The 21,612-nt window shown below is 54.8% G+C and overlaps 1 protein-coding gene across 3 annotated transcripts in view; it reads left to right on the forward strand.

Moving 5' to 3' along the window:
* The window catches only part of ACOT11 (acyl-CoA thioesterase 11), a 48,603-nt gene that overhangs the window by 5,984 nt on the left and 21,007 nt on the right, over positions 1-21,612 (forward strand). For 2 of the 3 annotated variants that reach the window (XM_059374841.1, XM_059374840.1), the window contains exon 2: positions 21,184-21,391. In XM_059374841.1, coding sequence (XP_059230824.1) covers positions 21,253-21,391 — 139 coding nt within the window. In that variant the 5' untranslated portion in view covers positions 21,184-21,252. Of the gene's footprint in view, positions 1-6,023; positions 6,335-21,183; positions 21,392-21,612 lie in introns of those variants that run through there. The other variant, XM_059374842.1, reaches the window with a different exon arrangement.

A 21,612-nucleotide genomic window follows, 5' to 3' on the forward strand; every position in this document is an offset into this window, starting at 1 on the left:
TCCCCGCCGAGTCCGGCGAGTGCTTCTGCCGGACTTCAGAGCTCGGTGCCTCTGTGGCGTGCTGGAGTTCAAGGCTCCTGCTGGAGTTCAGGGCTTGGACCCTGATGGAAGTTACAGGGCTGGGGGTGGGGGCTGTGAGTGGGTGAGTGAGGGTGTGGCAGCCCGGGATTCTCGGGAGCAATAACCTCTTTCAGAGAGCAAGCTCCGGACCAGGCATGGGCTGTTGGACAGGTGTCCTGCAGGGTGGCCTTACAACCCACGTTTCCCTGGAGTGTCTTACCAGGGACTTTGGAGCTGAGATTAGATGCTGAGACATGGGATGGAGCCAAGTGCTCATCACTGCCTGGCGGGGGCCTTTGATCTGGTGAACGGGAGAAGGGTGCAGGACAGACTGGTGGAGGTTGTGCTGGGCACAGAGTCGGTGTCCTCTGAGGACATTCTCAGGAAAAGCCTTTTTAAAGGGGACAGGGACAAGTAAATCTCTTACTGACCCCATCCCCTCATCTGTATGACTGCCACTCAGCTCAGACCTCAGCACCCTCCCACGTCTAGGGCACCTTCTCCCTGCTTCCCCCATTCCACATCCAGCCCCTCCCAGTCCCCTTCCCTGGAGGGATGCTTCTTATTAGATGCTTCTTATTACCTATTGGGAAACGGGGTTATCCCGCACCTGCTTAGCCAGCTGCCTTCAGTACAGTGCTCATGTTCCTCACCTGATACAAGAGGCTCCTGGTAATCTTCTGCCTGCTTCTCTCTCCTCATCCCACCTTTTCCACCCCAATAGATTCAGCCATGGTGAACTGCTTGCCACTGCCTCAGTATACCACCTTTGTTCTCTCCTCTGTGCTATGATCCCTACTGTGCTTTTTGCTTGGGTGGCTCCTAGCCACCCCCACGTCCCCTCCTCCACCTCCCCCTCAGCTCAGATGCCAACTCCTCCAGGAAGACTTCCTAGATTTCTCAGGGCACAGAGAGCCTCTGTTAGTTCCTTCTCACACTGGACTGTGTGGTAGACTTGCACATCTATCTTTTCCACCAGCCAATGAGTTCCATGAGGCTGCTCTTGGTGTGCCCATCAGAGGGCTGGGCATGGTCAGAGCCCCAGACACTGTCTAATGAATGCAAGGGCCTCTTGCTTCCCAGCTCCTGAGCTTGGGGCAGAGAGATTTTTCCAGGTGGGGCTGTGTCTTCTCTTGTGCCTTTCATGATTTTTTCCCCCATTGATTCCCATCGATAACTGGGGGAGAAGGCAGTAGGGGAAGGATGTGTCCTTATCATCATTTTGCAGAGATAACAATAGAATCGTGGCAAATCCATATATAACACTGACCACTCTATGCACTGCACCAAATGCTTTGTATATATTAATTCATTCAGTTCTCTGTGAGGTGGGTACAGTTATTATCCCCATATCCCAGATGAGGAAACTGAGGCTCAGAGGGGTTGAGGACTTGCCCAGGCTCAGAATCACACTAGTAGGAAGTGGCAGAGCTGGGATTTGAACACAGGCAATCTGGCAGAGAGTCTGAGCTCTTAGGGAAACTGAGGCTCTGCCCTGCGAAAAGTGCAAAAGCTGAGTGAGACTCCAGGCCACAGGATCCGAGTCTGAGCCCAGGCAGCATTTTACTTCCCTGTTCTCCAGCCCCCTTTCCCAAGTCTGGGTGCGGATGTAGATGTGGGGGTGGAATTGGGCCCATGAGGTGACATGGGTGACCTCATGCCAGCTGAGAACACTCTGGTCTGGATTGCCACCTGTGGTCCATTGCCTGCATGGTAGACCTCCTTGGACTTCCCCGTTTCCTCCTGAATTCCCTTCATCCCCCAATAATATAGGACAGTTTGGGATGGTTTTCTGAGTTGTTACCAGAGCTGTTTTTAATGAACAGCAAGCAAATAAAAAAAAACCCACCAAACACTCTTCACTGGGGACGCAGAAAGCCAGGTTAACTGGGAACAGGCAGGGGCCCTCAGAGAACCCACAGCCCTCAGTATACCAGGACAAGGAGAAGAGCCCTCGTCCATATCCCGTGGCACGGCAAATGGTTCTGGCTTTTCCCTGCACCCAGCAAGGCGCAGAACATGTGAATGAGAGTGAGGAGGTCAGCCTGCCAAGCTGAGGGAGCAAGGTGTGTGTGTGGGGGGCACTGACTGCCTGTCTGCTGGTGCTGGAAAGGGCCTGCTGTCCTGTCTCAGTCTTTGCCTCTCTCAGTGCCCAAGATGTCAGTCTGTACTGGGTCCTGAGTCCCGTACTCCTGGGCTAGAAGGGGCCCGCTGGTCCCTAGTGGGAGACTGGGAACTTCTGCTCAGCCTTGGTGTTAGCCAGGTCAAGGGCACCTCCGGAGTACTTTATTTACGCTGGGAAAGGTAATGGGGCTGTCGATCCCAGGTTCCCTGAGAAGCCCCGCACCCTGGCCGTGTGGCCGACAGAAGGCTGGAAGGTCAGGAACAGCCACAGGCATCTGCGCACATGCTTGCACATCTACGGATGGACATGCTACTCCTGACTGCTGGCAGTGATCCTACTGCTTCACCTTGAACCTGGGGACAGCTGGAGCTTCTCCCCAGCCTGGCCACCCAGCCTCATGAAGGGCTTAGTTCAGAGTGTGAGGAGGTTTCAGGCACAGTGTTTGGCCCCTCTTTGGATTAACATCTTATCTTCACTCCGTTGCTCATATATAATCTTGGGCCAGGTGCTCCCCCTCTTTGAGTGTTCTTTGAGGTCCCCACCAGCCTTGACTTCCTGGGGGTCTGGACTTTTAGGAAGCATTGGTGCACCATCTTGAGGCTGGTCCTGACCATGAAAGACAGGGCCTGTCTGCCTTGAGAACCTTGCTGTGTGGTAGAGGAGGGGAGACCAACAGGATTAAAATGACACACCTGTCATATAGTATGAGTGCAAAAACTACTGGATGAATGAGTGACTATGGGAGCTCAGAAGGATGCTGAAGTCGTCCCAGAAGGCTTCCTGGAGGAAGAGGCACGACTTAGATACATAGCCTCAGCGTGTTCAGGAACCCCATATGAACCCTGGTCTCAGGCATGGAGAGACACCCTTAGTGTTTGTAGTCTGTCTGGAGGACTCGCCTTCATCCTTCAAAACCTAGCTCAGCCATCATCCCCCCGGCCCATTTGCATCTTGCCTGCCTCCGGAATGAATGGCATCTCCTCGCGATAGTATATTGATTTCAGTTCTTCCCTGCACGGGAATTAGCCTGTGGCAGGTGCTAAGCAGCCTGTGATGAACCCAGGCTGCCATGCGGAGCTGCCGGCTAATGAAGGAGACACAGTGAGAAAGTAGTCAAATAAATACAGGACCAAAACCTGTGCTAAGTGCCACGAACAGTAATGACCATGAGCGTAGACGCCGTCGAAGCGCTCCCTGTGTGCCAAGCATGCATGAACTCATTTAGCCTTTGTAACAACTCTGTGTAGGAGATAACATTACTATGCCCCTGTTGAAGATGAACCTGAGAGAGGTTAAGTAACTTGCTCAAGGTTACACAGCTGTTAAGTGGCACAGCTGACGTTGAACTCAGATTGCTGGAGAACTAGAGACTGTGAGAGAATAATGAGAGAGGTCAGTGGAAGGCCCTCTGAGCCGGTGACTACTGAGCAGAAACCTAAATGCTGAGAAGGAGACAGCCAAAGGAAGGGCTGGAAGCGTATTCCGGGCAGAGGGAATGGCATTCATTGGCAGGCTCCGAGGTGTTGGGAGGGCTGGGTGACTTGGAGCTACTGAGTGGAGGCGGGTGTGGCTGGGACAGGAGCAGGTGGGAGGGGCGGAGACAATGCTACCATGGGCTGCAGGCTGGGGGTCTGGGCCTTGCAGCAGGGCTTGGGGTGTGGAGTGCTAGGGGTTGTATTACCCTGCCCGCCAGACTGGGCGGTGCGTGGGGATGCTCTGTCCCCAGGCTTAGTGCAAAGGTACACAGTCCCTGTACACTGTGCTCAGAGAAGCTCAGAGACCTAGGGAGACACATCATCATGGTTCCTGTCTGTATGGCCAGCATGAGGAAGGTCCCGGCCATCTTCCCCTCCACTCCCTGACCCCTCACATCAGGCAGGTGGGTGATAGACTCAGTCCCCTGGTGCAGACAAGGCACAGAAAAGTGAGATGATGTGCCTGGGCTTGTACAACTGGTGAGACACTTAGAATCCCTAACTGCCAGGCCGAGACCCCTTTCCCAGCCCCTGTCCTGGCCAGGGAGACCTTTGGAACCTCTGTGCATCTAGAGAATGGCCTCACTGTCATACCCAGACCCACCCCATCGCAGCTGCATCTGCCCACCTTTAGCGGCTGACAATGAAGATTAGGGCCATCACCTTCTCCCCTGCCTCACACCTACTGGGGTTGTACCACTGCCTTCCACCTGTGTTTGGGCCAGACCAGGCCGAGCCGGCCTCCTCAGCACCTCCGCACAGCTGCTCAGGAGTCTAGAGACCTGTGTTAGAGATACTAATGCCCTTGACCCTTCGTTTCCTCCTCTGTGAACCTCGGCTGTTCCTCTAGATCTTGCTGGGTCATTGACAATGTTAATGACTTTGCAGGAGTACAGAGCTTGGCATACAACTGACCATGGTAGATATGGGTCCTTTTCTTTTCGTTTCATCTGGATTCATCTGGCTTTACCTATCAGAAAACCAAGGCTCTAGCCCCGAGCCACTTGGAGCTGGTTAGAGAATTTAAAGTCTTGTGCTGGTTAGAGAATTTAGTCTCATCTGGGCCCAAGCTACAGTGGGGCAGGGGCCCTGGTGCCATGGCTCTTCTCCTTGTCCTGGGCTGACCTGGCTAAGTGGACGGAGTGACCCCTCTGCCTTGTGCCTGCTCTGTCCTCTGCCTCCAGGGACAGATGGTGCTCTGCCAGCTCCCTGGCTGTGGGCCACTATCCAGGAGCAGCCTCCTTGTGTGGAGGAGCTGGCCTCAGGGCGGCGAGGGAAAGTCTGGCACTTTGGGGACACCGGAGTGAGTCAGACTGGACCTGTCCTCAGGTGCCCCCAAACTGATGTGGAAACTGGGAGAGATACAGAACACTGGTGACAGTGGAGTGCGGCTAGGATGTGACAGAGGGAAGCCCAGAGGTGGACCTTCACCAGCCTAGGGGGCAGGGCAGGTTTCCTGGGGGAAGTGACGGGTTAGCATGGCCTTGGAAGTGTTTTCGGGTCAGGAAGCCTGGTCCAGGCTGAGGCCTCCGTGCCTGAAATGTGGGACTGAGCTTGTTCCGCTAGCAGTGGGGAGAGAGTGTGGTAGTGACTCCTCGAGGAGGCCCTCTCCAGCCCTCTTGTCCATGTAATATGTATGTCCTGCCTAGGGCTTCTTCCACGGTAATAACTGACCCTCAGCAAATCGAGTCTTAATTAATGAATGTCAGCAGACATTAAGCATCTGTTTTGAAGATACAGCTTTTGTAGTGAGGAAAGCAAAATCCCAGCGCCACCCCGGGGCCAAGCGCCCTTAGGCAAGTCCTTCAGATAGGCCGGGTCTCAGTTTCCTTTCTTGTTCAGTAGGAATCATTATCCCTCGTAAGGTTTTGGTGAGGATTACACGATATTATGGATACAAAGCCATTATACAATGTATGTAAAGTCCTGGAACATGGTAGGTCCTGAAAAAATTTTGTCGGGGAGGTCGGAGGAAAGTGGAGATGTGGGTCAAAGGGTACCACCTTTCAGTTAGAAGATGAGTAAGTTCTGGAGACCTGGTGTACAGCATGGGGAGCACTGTTAACAGCGATGTATTACCAACTTGAAATTTGCTAAGAGAGTAAATCTCAGGTGTTCTCATCTGCCCCCCTCACCCGCCCGCCCCAAACAGGGTAACTGCAAGGTGATGGGTATGTTCATAAGCTTGATTGTGGTCATCATTCCACAATGCATATGTATATCAAAACATCATCTTGTGTGATCTGAATATATGCTACTTTTATTTGTCAATCACTGGAACTCTAGGGAGCCATGGGACCTGGTCCCTTGCTCAAGGAGTCTCCTAGTTCCTCTGTCTACACCCGCTTTACAGTCTGGGAAGTGCTCTACAAAGTCGGCAGGCTGCCACCAGTGCCACCAGTGCCACCTGTGCTGTGGCTCCAAGAGGCCCGTCCCCAGGGATGGATGTTCACTGCACCGTGACGGAGCTGAGCCTCAGCCTCTCCACTCCTTGCCGGTGTCCTATTTGTGACCTCCAGAACAGGCTGCAATCTGCCCCCGGGGGTGCGGCCCTGCCAGGTGTGGCCCATTCCCAAGCCTGGAAAGTGGTCAGAGGTCGAGAAGGGGAGTGGCTCTAAACCCGTCCTAAAGCAGCCTCAGGTTTCCAGCATTCTCCAGGGCCGAGCTGAACCAGGTGGGTCTCAATTTCCATTTGATTTCTTAGGGAGGGTGTGGTGAGACCCACCTCCTGTCCTTCTCTGGGGATACTACCTGGTGTGAACGGTGGCAGGGACAGAGGGGCAGGGGGTGGGGATTGTGCAGACTGGAGCCAGAACTGAGTCTGGCTGGCTCTGGGCTCCTGGCTAGTCAGTGGCTGGCTACTCTTTTCTCAGCCATAGTTTCCTTGTCTGTAACGTGGGGCGGGGGGTAGTAATGGGCCTGGCCACTTGAGACTGCTTTGGGCAAGCAGTTTAGTACCCAGCCGGCCCTTCACACAGAGAAGACGAGTGTTCAGATTGAGTGGTGTGCCTATAGGCTTGGAGGGTGGTGGGGTCCATGGGGGAGGGGGCAGGAAAGAGGAAGGGACCCAAGAACGAAATGACTTTGGGGCAAGGGAAGGGGCAAGCCCGGCATTGCTCCCAGCAACCTCCACCCCCCGCTAGAGCCTCCCTGGACTCTGAGTTTCCCCGATCCCACCCCCTTGCTTAAGACTGAGAGAAGAAGGTGTGTCTCACCATGAAAACTGGTTCTCAGCAAGGCAGGCAGGAGACGGGGATGGACTTCTGAGTCCACTAGGCCCTCTGGATAGGCCATTGTGGGGGTGATGATGCTGGTTGGGATGCTGAGATCCCTATGGTGCAGGTGGGCTGGACTGTCAGAGACCACCACACTTCTAGCTCTTTCTCTACATCACCTGGAAGGCAATCCATGGAGGGTCTCCAAAATGTCAGGCTCGGCCTCAGAAGTCCTGTGGGCTATATGATCTAATCTGCCTCAGAGCTGGTGTTCCCCCCATGGCCAGGGTCCGAGAAACCCAAGTCCACTCTCCCCTCTGCCTCTTTTTTTTTAAAAAATAAACTCTATGCCCAACGTGGGGCTCGAACTCCTGACTCTCAGATCGTGAGTCACATGTTCTTCCCACAGAGCCAGCCACGTGCCCCACCCCTCTGCCTTTTACTGGCTGCATGTTGTTCAGTGGCTCTTTCCATGTTCCATCTCTGAATTTCCTTTTCCTCAGCTATACATGGGGACTCCTGCTTCAGAGTGGACTAGAGAATTCAAGGACCCCCAAGGACTAGGCCTGGCACACAGTAGATGCACAATAGATGGTAGCCGTGGATTTCTAAAACGGCATCTTCAAGCTTCTGTTGGGCCAGTTCTTGGGTGGCCCCTGTCTGCAGGCAGCTCTCTGGCTTGGGGAGATCCCTCTCCTGCTGGCTGTGTCCCATTAGCAGCCAGATGAGACCTCCATTATCTCCCAGCCTCTGAGGCAAACAAGACCCCTTCCCTGTGCCTCTACCAACTACTTCCTGGTTTTTTTGCTCTCCTTTCCCAGAAAAATCTCCGCAAGAATTTTCTTTGGTCCTTGCTTCCACTTCTTTACCTCTCACCCTGTCCCTAATCCGTGACTTCTCTCCCTGCCCTCCCTCCACCCCCTTAGAGCTTCTCTGCCCATCTGCTAGGACTGCTCAGCTCCCTGACCAGCAGGTGCCCTCCTGGAGACCAGCCCCACCTTAGTGTCCCTCCGCTTCACCTGGCTCCCTCTTCTTCCCCTGTAGGCTGCTCACTCCCACCGCCCTCTAAAAGAGCTCTGTCCTTGCTCTCTCCTTGGACGATGTCTCTTGTGTCCACTGTGGCTCTGCAGGAAAAACTACCCCCATACCTAAACTGTTTTACTGTATCTTGAGATTTTTGTGGGTCGGGAGTTTGGGCAGGGCTTGGTGGGGTGACTGGTCTGCTCTCCCTGGGGTGGGGTGGAGTTGACTTGGTGGTATTCAGCGGGTGGATGGGCTGGCCTAGGGAATCCAAGATGGCGTCCCTGGTATCTGGTCCCTCTGCGGGAATGGTCGGGGGTTGGGCCTAGTTGGCGCTGGCCGCCCTGCTGTTCCTCTGGCAGCCAAGCTTATCCCACATCCTCCTTGGGCTCTTTGCACCCTCTGTTTCCCTGCCTGAACCCTGTACCTCCGGAGTTTTTGTGACCCACTCCTGCTTTCATTCATTCAGATCTGGGCTTTGAATTTCCTTATTACCTGGGCTGAATTCGCATCTCCCACGCCACCAACTTCTCTCTTCATCCTACCCGCTGTTTCTTACAGCACTTTTTAGTCTCTAAAATGATCATGTTCCTTTGCTTGTTTATTGTCTATCCATCAGAGAACACATTTACTGTTGTATTCCCAGTGTCTGGAAGGAATGAATGGGAGTTTTAAAAAGATTGATGTTGATCCCCAGGAATCAGGGGCCTCATTCTAGCCTTGGCCACCCCGTTTGCTCTTGTTTTTTTTTAAAGATTTTATTTTTTAAGTGATCTCTACCCCCAACGTGTACCTCAAACTCAGAACCCTGAGATCAAGGGTCACATGCTCTCCTGACTGAGCCAGCTAAATGCTCGTTGTCTTGGTTTTATCTCGTACTGAACCCTCTTGTCCTCTGACCCAGCCAGCGTGGAGACCTGTCACTAGGCCACACGTAGCCCTACTCCCTAACTGTCCCCCTCCTGCCTGGTTGTCTTCCCATGCTACCCCTCCCCTCAGCTGCCGCTCACAAGGCTGGGGCTTGTGCTGCCTACCACACCCCAGTGGCCGCCCGCCTCCTCCCTGTCACTGCGTGGTTCCTGCCCGAAACATGTCCCCACCCGCAGCTCAGCCGACTCAGCAGGCATCGGCAGATCGTGAGGCCGCTTCTGCAGATCCAGCCATTAAGCCAGAGCCTCCCCAGCAGCCTTATCCCTTCAAAGTGAGGGCGACAGAAAGACAAAAACGCAGGCAGGTACCATGAATCTTGTCCATTTCACCTGCCTGGTCTTGTGCTTGTATGTTACCGCCTTTCAGGTGGGCGTCTGCAGCCAGTCTTGTCTTCATCCTAGCCGTTTGATCACATGCTGAACGGAACAGACAAATGTGGTACCCCAGTGGAGACCCCTCCAGGTTCAGTCGAACATGTTTTCATGTTTTTACTGAGGGTTTACAATGTTCTGGGTTTGTGCAAATGCAGACTGCACAGAACATGTCTATTCCTGCCTCATGATCTCTTCCCTTGTGCCTGGGATGCTGTGTTCCCAGTGAACCTGAGCTGGTTTCCAGGGATCGCTGCCTTCTGTCCCGTTGGGAGGGGTCTCGAGACTTTCAGAGGCCTGGGAAAGGAAGTCTCCTGGCAACCGTCGCATCTGCTTCAGCTGCGTGTAGACGTCCGTGGGAGGCCTCTGTGGAGGGTCACAGACTTTGCCCGTTCAGCATCTTGGCTTGTGGCTGAAGTGAAGCTCTGGTAGTTGGTAGACAGTTGGCGGCTTCAACTGGCAGGGATTGTCACAGAGCAGGGCCGAGAGGCCCGTCTGATGTCCCTGCTGATGCAGCTTCCCTGCCCCTCTCCTCTCCTGCCAAAGCTCATGCTCTGTGTGTGCTCTGAGAAGGCCCCCTAGCCAGTCACGCAGGCATCTCTTACTCCCAGGGACTGCATAGTCTCCCCCTGGCCAGGACGATTTCTTGGGTCGCTAATCAGGTTCTGGATTTGTAATAACATGAAGGGCTGACACTTTTTAATTACTTTCTCTGGATCGGAGTCTGTGCTAAGCACCTTGCATGTAAAATCTCACTGAATCCTGTCAGAGATATTATCATGCCCATGGAAAGTGAGATTTACGGTGGCTGAAGTAATAAAGGGCTTCAGGTTATCCAGGGAGACAGGAGGGGCCAGGATTCCAACACGGGTTCTGTCTGTTGGGCCCCTCTGCAGCCTTCCTGTCAGTTCCCTGGCCTTCCTGTTTTCTTCATCCTCTCTCTGCCCTGCTCACCCTCTCCTCAACACGCCTTTCTTGAATCCCTCTGAGAAGGTCACCTTGCAGCTGGAGAACTCGGGGCTCAGGGAAGGCCGTGGAGTGTGGGGTGCCCCCGTGCACTCCTGGCCATCTGTGCACCTGCTCAGGGCAGTAGCCTCTACCAGAGCCCAGGCCCAGCAACGTGGCTCTGACCTTCCCACCTGGCCCGTCAGGCCTTCGAAGCAGCCTGTTGAAGTTGGCGGCCCTTTGCGAGGCCCATTCTGAGGCCTTGTGCACTCCTTGCCAGTGTAAAGAATGCATCCGTGGATCAAGTCACAGCTTTATCTATATAAAGGAATGGTTTCTTGAATACTTTTGGGGAGGAAAAGTTGGTACGCTCTGTGAGGGGCAGCTGGGAGAGGTGGGAGGGAAGGGGTGAGAGGACTGCGGACCCCAGGGAGGGCGGGAGAATGGGGGGGATCTGGGGCCTCCTCCCTAAGTGTGGGAGAAGGGGCCACGCCTGCCCTGGAGGATAGGACCCCATCCCTCAGCACGAGGGGCCTGCAGGGGCTGGAGAAGCAGCTGGGGCCTCAGAGGGACTGTGGGCTGCCAGCTTCCTGGGGCAGGAAGTCCCGGCTGTGCGGCCAGAATCCCTCCTGCAGGGGCTGAGAGCAGCTCAAGCCTGAGGAATGTGTGCAGCAGGGGAGGTAGGAGGGGGCCCCTTCCTGCCCTGTTACTTCTCCCTCTTCCTCTCTTCTTCTGTTCCCTACCAGCCTCTGTGTAACCTCTCTCTTCTTCTCCCCACGTCCCTCTTCTGGCTCTTTCTCCCTCTCCCCCTTGCTGTCCTGGAGGGGCTTGGGGTACTTGTGGCCACTGTGCCCAGCTCCAAGGTGAGCGGGCTTGCTCGCAGGATGGTGGGTGCCTGTTGCCATGGTGACCCAGAGGCAGATGGGAGGCGCTTTTGGAAGTCTGGCAGGGAGGGGGGGGTGCCCTGCTGAGGGGAGAGGGTGGGCGGTGCCCTGCTGAGGGGAGAGGGTGGACTTGTTCTCCCCAGTCCCTGAAGTGCCCACCTCACTGCCAGGGGCTCCAGCATGGGGCTGTGGACCATGAATGTGGGTCTCTGGCTGGGTGCTGTCTGAGCGTGTTCCCTGAGGAGCTACCTCGTGTGGGCCAGTCATACTGGGTGTTGGATTACCTGTGTTCCGGTCCCTCCTGCCTCTTCCTGGGGTTTGCTGGAGGCTGGGGAGGGAGGTGGCAAGCAGCCAGGAGGCGGGGAGCTACAGGGAGGCAGCTCCCAGTGTGTTTGGTGGGAGGGGGGGGGTGGTGGTGGGGGGTGGAGGTGGGGTAGTGGGGATTCTGGCTGGCAGCCCGGCTCCTCACCCAGCTCCTCACCTGAAGGGTCCCTGTCAGAAAGGAGTGAGCGCCTGTCTCTGGGACTGAGCAAGCTCCTGCTGGACGGCCACTGAAGGGGTGGGGTAGCCGAGATCACAGACCTGGAAATCTTGCTGACCTGAGGTTTCCTTGCACTCCAGAGATCTGAGGATTTACAGAGAACAGTGTTCAGCTCTGAGAGCTTGCTGTTCCCTCACTAGGGGCTGCCACCCCCCTCCCTCCCTCCCGGGCTGCTGGTTCTGTGGGACCAAGTACTCTGACCAGGGGACATCACGGGAAGGGGCACAGAGACCCTTGCTGTTTCCTGCAGAGGGAGTCAGGGGAGGGGAGCTTATGCATATGGATTCTGGAAGGGCCCATGGCCCATGGTGATGCAGCAGGAACTACCTTGCCTGGCAGAAGAGAGAAGCCATTACAGCCAAGCTGCCAAGCAGCCCCAGCCTTTGGGGGAAACAGACTTGAGTTCCTGTCCCAACTCTGCCATTACTGGCTGGGCAGTTTTGTGCTTATGTGCTTGAATGTGTGTGTGTGTGTACAAGTTCCTGACCCTTTCCCAGCCTCTATTTTCCCGTCTATAAGCTGCAGGCAATAGCAAAGCTGATGACTGGAGCTGTGTAAAGATGAAAAGGGATAACACGATAACGCCCACGACGTACTCAGCGCAGTAGCTGGCGTATAGTCAATACTTAAAGAAGGGGGTTGGCGATTGTTCTCAATCTCCTTGGCATGCCTACCCCTGTAGCTTTAAAAACAAGGAAACTGGGGCCAGCGAGATGAAAACACATGCTCCCCTCCCATAGGTCTCCAGTCTGGGGCACACCACATGGACAGCGCCCAGTCAGTATGGAGGGGTGGGAATGGGGGTGCCGGCTGAGGGGCTGCACAGAGCTAGTCCTTGGTCCTCAGCTTCCCCACACACTCATTCATCTCATTAATCTCATCTGATGGGGGAGCAGGTTCGGAGGGGTGGGGTGGTGTGCTCTTTTGAACACCTGAGTAATGGGGGCAGGGGGAGGAAGCGAGTTCCGGGGCTTCTGTATGTCTGAGGGTAGGTCCGGGACTCACGTGCCGTATGCCTGCCTCCAGAACCCACTGGCCCGTACCGCCTTCGTGCCCCATGTTTCTATTTCCCCAAAGTGAGGAAGAAAGGCTGCTGGCATTGGTGGTGGTTTAGGAAAGACAAGTCCCTGTCCGGCCAACTGCCCCCTCACAAAGGCACAGCACTTCACAGTTAGCCGGGTCCTTGGTTTGGGGACTTCCCTTAATCCTCACCTCTACTCTTGGATGGAGGTGGGGTGGAGGTATTTGTCTTCCCCTGTTCCCCCCAAGGAGGAAACAACTTCTCAGTAACTTACCCAAGGTCTGCCTGACTCTAAAGACCTTTGGACAGAGATCTACCTGTGCCTCAGTTTCCCCATCCACACAAGCAGGCAACTGTGATCAATCTCGAAGCCCTTCCCACTCTCGTGGTGGTAGAAGGGTCTGTTGTGTAGATGGAGGGGAGTGTTCTGTGGTTCAGAGCTGGGGGGCCGTGGACAGGACTTGGGACTACTCTGGGCTCGGGTCGTCTGTGTACATTGCCTCCAATATTTGTCCATGGGACAGATGAGGTAAGAATGGGAAAGCATTCAGAAAATGCCCTCCTTACTCTGGTTGGCTCCAGGCAGCCTTCTCAGTGGGATAGGGGGAGTTTTCAAGATGACCGGGCTGTGGGTAGGTGTCAGATTTCAGACGAAGTTATTTTTACACTTGGGGGTGGAGGGTGGCAGGTGATGTTTAGGCTCTTTTCTAGAATGGGGTGAGGGGGCAGGGGTGGGAGTTGGGCCTCTGATGGAGACCTCCCCTGACCTCGTGGCTGGTGTTCTTCCCAGCCTACATGGGGTGACACTAGTGGAGATTGGGGACCCACTGAACAAACATTCATTTGGTCCACAGCAAGCCAGGCACTTTGCTGGGTCCTGCGGACACCAGGAGTGGAGAGACAGGGCTCCTTCCTGGTGGGTCTTCAGATCCAGGCCACCCAAATACTCACACAGTTTATTGAACATTGTTGGTGGACAGCATTAGAGAGGGGAGGTATGTGGTGCCAGAAGCATGAGAGTGGGGCAGAGGTAATGGATTTGAGAGGTGAGTAGGCTTTGCAGAGATGAAGAGTGCTTTAGGCACAGGGAACAGCATGGGCAAAGGGCCTGTGGTGGGAGGCAGGGCAGCACACTCTGTGGGTCTGCCTGAGCCTTGGTAAGGAGTTCTTCCTGGAAGTCACGCCCTTCAGGGTTGGAAATAGTCTTGAAGACTATCTAGTTAACATCCCACTGGACAGATGAAGAAACTGAGGCCTACACATCTAAGAATGAAATCTATCATTTTTACTATGCCAAACATGCTTGCTTCCAGTATCTTTTTTTTTTTTTTAACATATTTGGCGTTTTACATTTAATTTATGTTAAACTAGCAGACCTATCTGATATGGTTTCTCTTAAGAATTAAAAAAAAGTAATTTATCAAGGTGAAATACACATAATGTATAATTCACCATTTTCAAGTACACAGAACAGTGGAACTGGGGACATCACAGTGTTGGGCCACCACCGCCTCTGTCAAGATCCAAAATATTTCCATCACTACGAAGTAAAGCCCCCTACCATTTAAGAAGTCTCTCCCCTGTCCTCCCGTCCCCAGTCCCTGGCAAGCACCAGTCTGCTTTGTCTGTACTGGAGACTTCACATAAACGGAACCATGCAATGGGTGACCTTTTGTGTTGGGCTTGTTTCACTCAGGATGATGTTTCTGAAATTCAGCCATGTTTTACGTATGGCTGCTTTGTTCCTTCTCATGTCTGACTAACGTTCCATTGTATGTAAGACCACAGTGGGCTTATCCATTTATTCACCAATGGACGTTTGGACCGTTTCCCCTTTTTGGCTATGGTGAGTAGTGCTGTCGTGAACATGGGTGCGGCTTAATTTGTGGAGTCCTTGTTTTCTGTTCCTTTGGGTCTCTACCTAGGAATGGAGTTGCAAAGTCCTCCAGCGTTTCCGTGCTCAGCTTTCTGAGGACCTGACAAACTGTTTTTCCATAGTGGCTCCAACATCTTCTATCCCCGCCCGCAGCAGCATACCATGTTCTCCAGACCCTTGCTGACACTTGTATTGTCCATGATTTTGCTTTAGGCATTCTAGTGGGTTGCTGTCTTTTAGAATCCTTACTGTGAGCTCGGGTTCTATTATTTATTTATTTATTTATTTATTTATTTATTTTTTAAAATCACAAGTAGGCAGGGAGGCAGGCAGAGAGAGAGAGGAGGAAGCAGGCTCCCAGCTGAGCAGAGAGCCCGATGTGGGGCTCGATCCCAGGACCCCGGGATCATGACCTGAGCCGAAGGCAGCGGCTCAACCCACTGAGCCACCCAGGTGCCCCGAGCTCGGGTTCTTTTATGTATCTTTTAGACAGATGAGGAAACTGAGTCATGGAGAGGTAAAATAACTTTTTCCAAGGTCTTCTGGGAAGGACGAGCTGGTAAAAGTTCCATTTATGTTTACATAAGACAACTAAACTGAAAATGTCCTGTGAGACTCTGCTTCTGAAGGACGGATGGGGCTACCCGGAGGAAAGCTTGTCCTTACCTCAGAGTTTCTCTTATGCCCTGTATCCCTTCTCCCTTCCTCATAGGGCAGGACTAGAAGGCCAAAAGCCTTCCCTTCCCCCTCTTTCATGCTGGGAGAGCGTAACAGCTGGCTGTCAGAAGTGCCTGGTCAGCCCACGCCAGACTGTGAGCCCTGGACAGAGACTCAAGGTCGTGGCCTCTGTTCTCGTTGGTCACTGACTGGCTGTGTGACTTGGAGTCATTTGTTTCCTGCATCTTCCCCAGCTCCAAGGTATCTGAGTAGGCTCAGCAGTAAAATGGGTAGAATAACAATGCCTCACAGGGCAGATGTAAAAGTTACTGAGATAATCCGTAGGAAATGTCCTAGCAAAGAACTCCATACATAGCAGGTGTTCCCTAAAGGTCGACCCGAGTGAATGGCACATAGGAGGTGCTTCCTACAAAATACTGACTTAATTTTCTACCTGTCCCACCCCAGAATCTTGACAAATGTCAAGTGCCAACAGGGCCTGTAGCCAGAAGTAAAACGAGGATGTTTGCAGAGGGCACCAGGGACCATTATTTATCCTATAGAATGCAGGTGTGATCTGATGTAACGTGATCATCAGAAACCTACGGAACAGGAACAGCCCACCGGTGCCCTTCTCCCAGCCCTTAGGCTGGCTTCCTGGAGGAGAGCTCTTTCTTTTTATCTCTGAGTTTGGTACCCACTGCTACCCTTTCCCGCCTTGTTTCGTCTGCTGGGAACCTCAAGACAAATTTGCAGTACTCCACGGCAGACAGACTTTTTGAGCAACTGAGTTCCTAACATAATCCTCTCTTCCCTTGTTTGGTTCCCCGGCTTTGTTTGCATTTTGGCTCAGGGTGCCTGTGGGGTCTGTGTGCTGTGGCAGTGCAGGCTGCCTCAGAGCCTTTTTTGGGAGGGAGGTAGGGAGTAGGCTTGAAGGGAAATTTGGGAGGTTGACACATGCTCCGGCTTTGCTGGTGGGGAAACTGTCAGGAGGACACCCTGGTTCCTCGGAGAGGCTGGATTCCCCCTTTGTGGGGACAGGCCATCTAGTTTGGACAGCTTCCTTTCACTGCTCAGAGTGGACTGGCTCAGACAATCAGGTCTTTCATGGGGCCTGGCCAGTGGCTCCTAGAGTGGCCCAAATGTGCTCCTCCATGCCTGACCGCCCACCGCCCCTAGGCCCGATTTCTTATCCCCACCCCCTCAGGAAATGGGGAGGGAGGAACAGGGCCTTTGCAGTCTCCTATCCAGGTGGAATTTTTGTTCCACTGTCACTAGTTTGAATTCTCACAGAACCTCTCAAAGGGGCTCACAACCTTGTCCCCTCACTGGGTTGCCCTGAAGTTCTGGTGAACCCAGGTCAGAAAGTATCACACTCAATGTGAACTATGTTTGGGTCTCTCCCGGCTCTATTTCTGTAGAAAGCCCAAACTCAGCTTTAAATTGCTAACATTAAGTGCTCTATCAATGTTCACCCTAAGATGGGTGTGTTCTAAGAGCCTCAAACACTCACTCTTGTTTAATTTCATCTCTACAATGACACTTAGAGGTAGGTCTTATAATAATCCCATTCTTACAGATGGGAAAACTGAGGCCCACAGAGGTTGAGCAGCCTGCCCAAGGTCACACAAGTTAGTTGTGGAACTGGACTCGAAACCAGGGCAGGCTGACACCTAAGGCCTGTGTATAGACAGCCTCATGTCATGATGGGTCGGCTGAGAGGTCACGTGAGGCTGCTCCTTCCTGCCAGGACAGGTGGGTCTCCTCTGCTGTAGGCCTGTTGTTCCAGATGGTTCTTGAAGGCACTGAGATCTATCCGCTGGCTGGTCTCCTTTCCTGGCTCATCAGTGTGAGCCACACTCTTCTCTAGGAGTCTTTTGTGGTTCCTGGAGACTCCTGGGCTCCTCTCCACCTGACTCCACCTAGTGCCCTCCCACCTGCTTCCTTCCTTCCATGGGTCACGTCCCCCAAGCCACTGTCATTTCACTCCTCCTTTCCGCTGTTCTTATGTCCTTTTTGCCTCGTCTTTTGAGCTTCAGCTCTAGGGCCATGCCATCTCTCACGTTTTCCTTCCTTTTCCTTCTCCATAGGTGTTATTCGGCACCTGCTCCATGGCAGGCCTGAGTCTGTCCCTGTCCTGTGTGAATGCCTGTCTGATGGGGGAGGTAGCTCACAAAACAGTGACCACACTGCTTGGTTAGGGCTGTGATAGAGGCAGCAGAGGGTGTGGGGCCAGGGAGGCCCTAACTCTCTCTGGGGAAGCGGTGGTGGGAGCTTGAAGTGGGTAGAGGAAGGGCTCACCTAGCACATAGGGCAGATAAAGGGATCCTAGGCAGAAGCAGCACCCCCATGGTGGGGGGATGGAGCTGGGTGAGAGTGGTGCTCTGAGGACGGATGTGCGGCCTGGAGCTTATGAGAGCAGCTGCAGGAGCCACAGAGTGGGGCCTCGATTCTGAGTAGTAGGGAGCCATTGAGGAGTCTTGAGCAGGGGAGGTATCTGGTCAGGCTTGCTCTTCAGAAAGGCCTGTACCGTCCTAAGGGACAGAATGAAGTCCCACCGTGGAGGGAGTTATAAAGACTGGGCCTAGTGTCCCTGCAAGGCAGGGTACGGAAAGTTACGGTTGTTGTTTTGGTGGATTTGCTATTGGGAAAGGTGTGCCTGGTGCTGGAAGCTAGAAGAAGGTGGAGAGCATGGAGGCCTGTGGACAGGAACAGTCTAGTGAGCTAGCAGTGCCTAGTGGGGGCCCGAGTTGTCACAGTAAAGGGAGCGCCTGAGAGTTTAGGGGGGTGGGTCCCTGGGACTTGGGACTTGGAAGAGAGAGGAAGTCAAGGTTAAGTCTGTTGGTGTGGGGTTGCTGTAACAGGAGGGCTCATCCTGGTTCCCTGGTGTGACCCAGGGCCAGCCTCTCTCTCTGTGTGCGTCAGTCTCCTTAGCTCTGAGGGGACTGGGTGAAACGGCCCCTCCTGACCTGGCCCAGCAGGTCTGTGACATGGCTGTGGCCCAGGAAGAAGGACACAGAGCCCATGGTGTAGCCAGTCTGGGATGACCAAATCTGGCCAGGTCTGCTGTGGTCTGGGGCCAGTGTAGGCACATCTGCCATCCGAGAGGGCACGTCTCTGACCCCCAGATGCCCTTCCCACCTTCACAGCGGGCTCTGCCCTCCCTGTCAGCTGTCTTGGCTCAGCCTGGCCTGGCTGCTCCAGGCCCTGACTCCATCTGGGGCCTCTGCTCTCCCCGTGACTGGCCCTGGGAGGGGTGGCCTGGCTCTGGGGCCCCATTGGCTGAACCTTGTCTGGGCCGCACACGCCCCTGCCTCCCAGGCTGGCTGCCTGCCCACCTTGGGGTAGGAGGCGGGCCAGCCTGGCCTGCCATGACGTGGGCAAGACTGCCTTGAGCCAAGGAAGGAGTTGGAGTCCGAGAGGCCATGCCTGGGGGCAGTGGCGCTGCTCTGTCCCTTCACTCATGCTCCAGCCCCGGGGCTCTGTGCCCTTCTCCTGGACGAGAGCAGGGGATGGCCACCATGGGTCTTGTCCCTCAGTTTGCCTAAGAGCTCAGCCCTGCTCCAAGGAGCACGAGGTTGCCTGTCTGACAGAGTGACAGGACCTCCCAGCTTTCTCAACAGAAATGTCAGCTGGGCCTGCGAGAGCCCTGCAGGGGTGGAGTCTGATCCTGGAAGCAGGACTGGGGCTGCCTTAGGAATTGGCAGTCTTCCCCTGCCCCTGCCTGCCCAGTGAGTGACCGATGAAGCTCAGGAGGGGCGGGGACGTGCTCAGAATCACCAAGCACTGGAGGGCCAGGGCTAGGATTTGAACTCAAGTCTGTCTCTGCTCGTCCCTCCACAAACCTTTGATGAGGTCCTACCGTGTGCCAGGCCCTTCTAACCATGAGCAGTAGAGTAGGGGCTTTTCAGAGGGAATAGACCAGTTTATCTTTGTTCTCTCAATGTTTGGTCCAGGGCACAGGGGAAGTGCTCGGTGAATGAATGAATGAACAAATAAGGCAAAGATTCTGCCTCCTCCGGGCCTGTAGAATCTAAGGTGAGGGGAGTGACTCCTTTTCATGGAACAGGAAATAGGAAGCTGGTGGTGGGAGTGGAGACTGACCGGGTGGGAAGCAGAGAGAGGACTGGAACTCAGGTGTCCCACTTGCTGGTCTACTGCTGTTTCCATCCTCACTTTCCACATCTGTAAAATGGGGTCAATAGTTCTCGTGCTCTGCCTTCCTTGTGAGGACCTGATGAGGTGGTAATGCAAAAATCGATTTGTGAAGCAGGGACATTGTGTGTCGGGCTTCCTGTGTGCATGCCTGGAACTGCCCAGAAATCCCACCTGGTCTGCTCCCTTTCTTCTGACCACCTACCCTTTACATCTTGCATCCCCCATTTCCCTAGCATGCTCTGTGGCTTCTTTCTGGAAAGTTCTGCCCAGAACCTCTGTCATGGGACGGGTTTGGGGAAAGTACAGGGGACTGGAGTCTGCCTGCCTCCTCCCTCTGCCATCTCCCACACCCAGAAAGGCAACCGCGCAGCCGCATCTATGCAGGCCTGCAGTGCACAACAGGCCGGAAGTGCCTTGGCAGTGGTTACCATGGTGATGGGTCCTGCTGCTTGGCCACCATAGTGGCCTGCCAGATGCCGGCAGGAGCCCGCAATCCTGGCAGCCTGGCACCCTGCAGGCCTCTTCCCAGGCTGAGCGATCCTGGGGCTGCCCTCACTCTCTCCTTGACATGGAGCATGGTACCTCAAACCTGGGGGCTCTCTGGAATGCGCTGCCTCTCCAGGGACCCAGAAGCTGTTCTAGGTCAGATATGCCTGGTTCGAATCCCAGTTCTGCTGCTTGGGGGGTCCACAACCTTGAATGAGTCACCTTGGTGTGTTTTGAATTTATTGAATTGGCTGTGGGAGCCTCGTGGGGGAAATTATCCAAGGAGGACAGACCCCAGCACAGAGAGCTGTCCTTGCCCCTCTCTGGGGCTGTGGCAGGGTCAGTGTTGGGGCGTGGCACTGGGCCTTCTCAGCCCCAGGAGCAGCCAGTGCAGTGTGGTGGTAGGACCTCAGGCTCTGTGGCCAGACCTTGGGTCACAGCTGTGCTCCCCGCTTCCTGGAGCCCTACCTGCAGACTGAGGGTAGCAATGAACCCACCTCAGGGGTTTGTCGTGTGGCTTCAGTGGAATTTGTACATGCCAAGTGCTTAGCAGAGTATTTGATGCCTAGTAAATGTGATAGAAATGTTCGCTGCTACTGTTACCCCAGCCACAAGAGCTGGGACTTGGGTCATTTCTCTCACACAGGCAGGGGTGCTCAGCTCTCACTCACAGCCTGTTAGGGAGAATAGGCCAGAGAGCTAGGAGGCCCCCTTCCTCATCCCAGCCCATCCAAGGCACCGCCCTGTACGCCCCATCCTTTCTGCCTGGGGACAGACAAGCCAGGCCCTGGGTAGAAACTCCACCTCCAATTCATGAGTCTGAGGCCTTCCTCGGCGGCTCCTCCAGCTGGCAGCTGCGGCAGGCTTGGCCTGGATCGGACAGCCGGTCGGTGGTGGCCTGGAGCCCTCCCGGTCAGGAAAGCCAAGTGCTAGGGACAGACGAACACCCAGCGAAGGTGCCACCTCTGAGGTCATCTGGAGAACAAGGGAGCCCGAGGAAGGGCGCGCTGGGGGAGATGTAAGGAGCTGCTTCTGGGAACACTTGATTGGGAACAGAGGCCTCCCTGCGTGGAGAAGGGGGGACCTTTCAAGAATGAAGATCAGTCTGAGGAAGAACTTTAGCCAACTGGCCCTCCAGCAGACGGGAGGACTGAACTTCCCTCCTCCTCCCTCAGGTTCAGCCAGGGTCCTGCTAACACGGAGTTGGTGGCCAGAGGGAAACTGGGCAGAAATGGCATCCAGTGAGCGCCCTGGGCTCTGAGAGCCTAGGCTGGAGGGGGGTGGCCACTGCTAGAGTTGGGGGCTGGTGGGAGGTGGCCCCTGGGGTGTCTCTGCTCCCCCTGTGGCACTCAGGTCTTGGGACGGTGGGCCTGGGAGAGCCTGCAGCAAGCTGACCTTTCTGTCCCCACTGTTTCCCAGGGCATCGCCTCTGTATTCTCGAACCGCACATCCCGGAAGTCCTCCTCTCGCGCGGAGACCGCCAGGGCCATGGGGGACAGCGGGGAGTACAGGAACCCCACGGAGGTGCAGATGAGCCAGCTGGTGCTGCCTTGCCACACCAACCAGCGTGGCGAGCTGAGTGTCGGGCAGCTGCTCAAATGGATCGACACCACCGCCTGCCTGTCCGGTGAGGCTCTGCCGGGCACAGGTGTCCTCCCGCGGGCAGCCCCGCCACCTGGACGAGAGGTCCCCATGATCAGAGATGGTCACCGTCTCCTCTGAGCACCGCCTTCGTTCCTCATCCTGCTCTTTGCTCATGCTGTTACACCTGTCTGCAATGCCCCTTCCCAGTTCTCAATGCTCAGCCCGGGCCCACCCACTGCCCCCAATGTGCGCGCAGCTCTGAGG

The sequence above is a fragment of the Mustela nigripes genome, chromosome 14 (genome assembly GCF_022355385.1).
Source record: "Mustela nigripes isolate SB6536 chromosome 14, MUSNIG.SB6536, whole genome shotgun sequence".
Lineage (NCBI taxonomy): Eukaryota > Metazoa > Chordata > Mammalia > Carnivora > Mustelidae > Mustela > Mustela nigripes.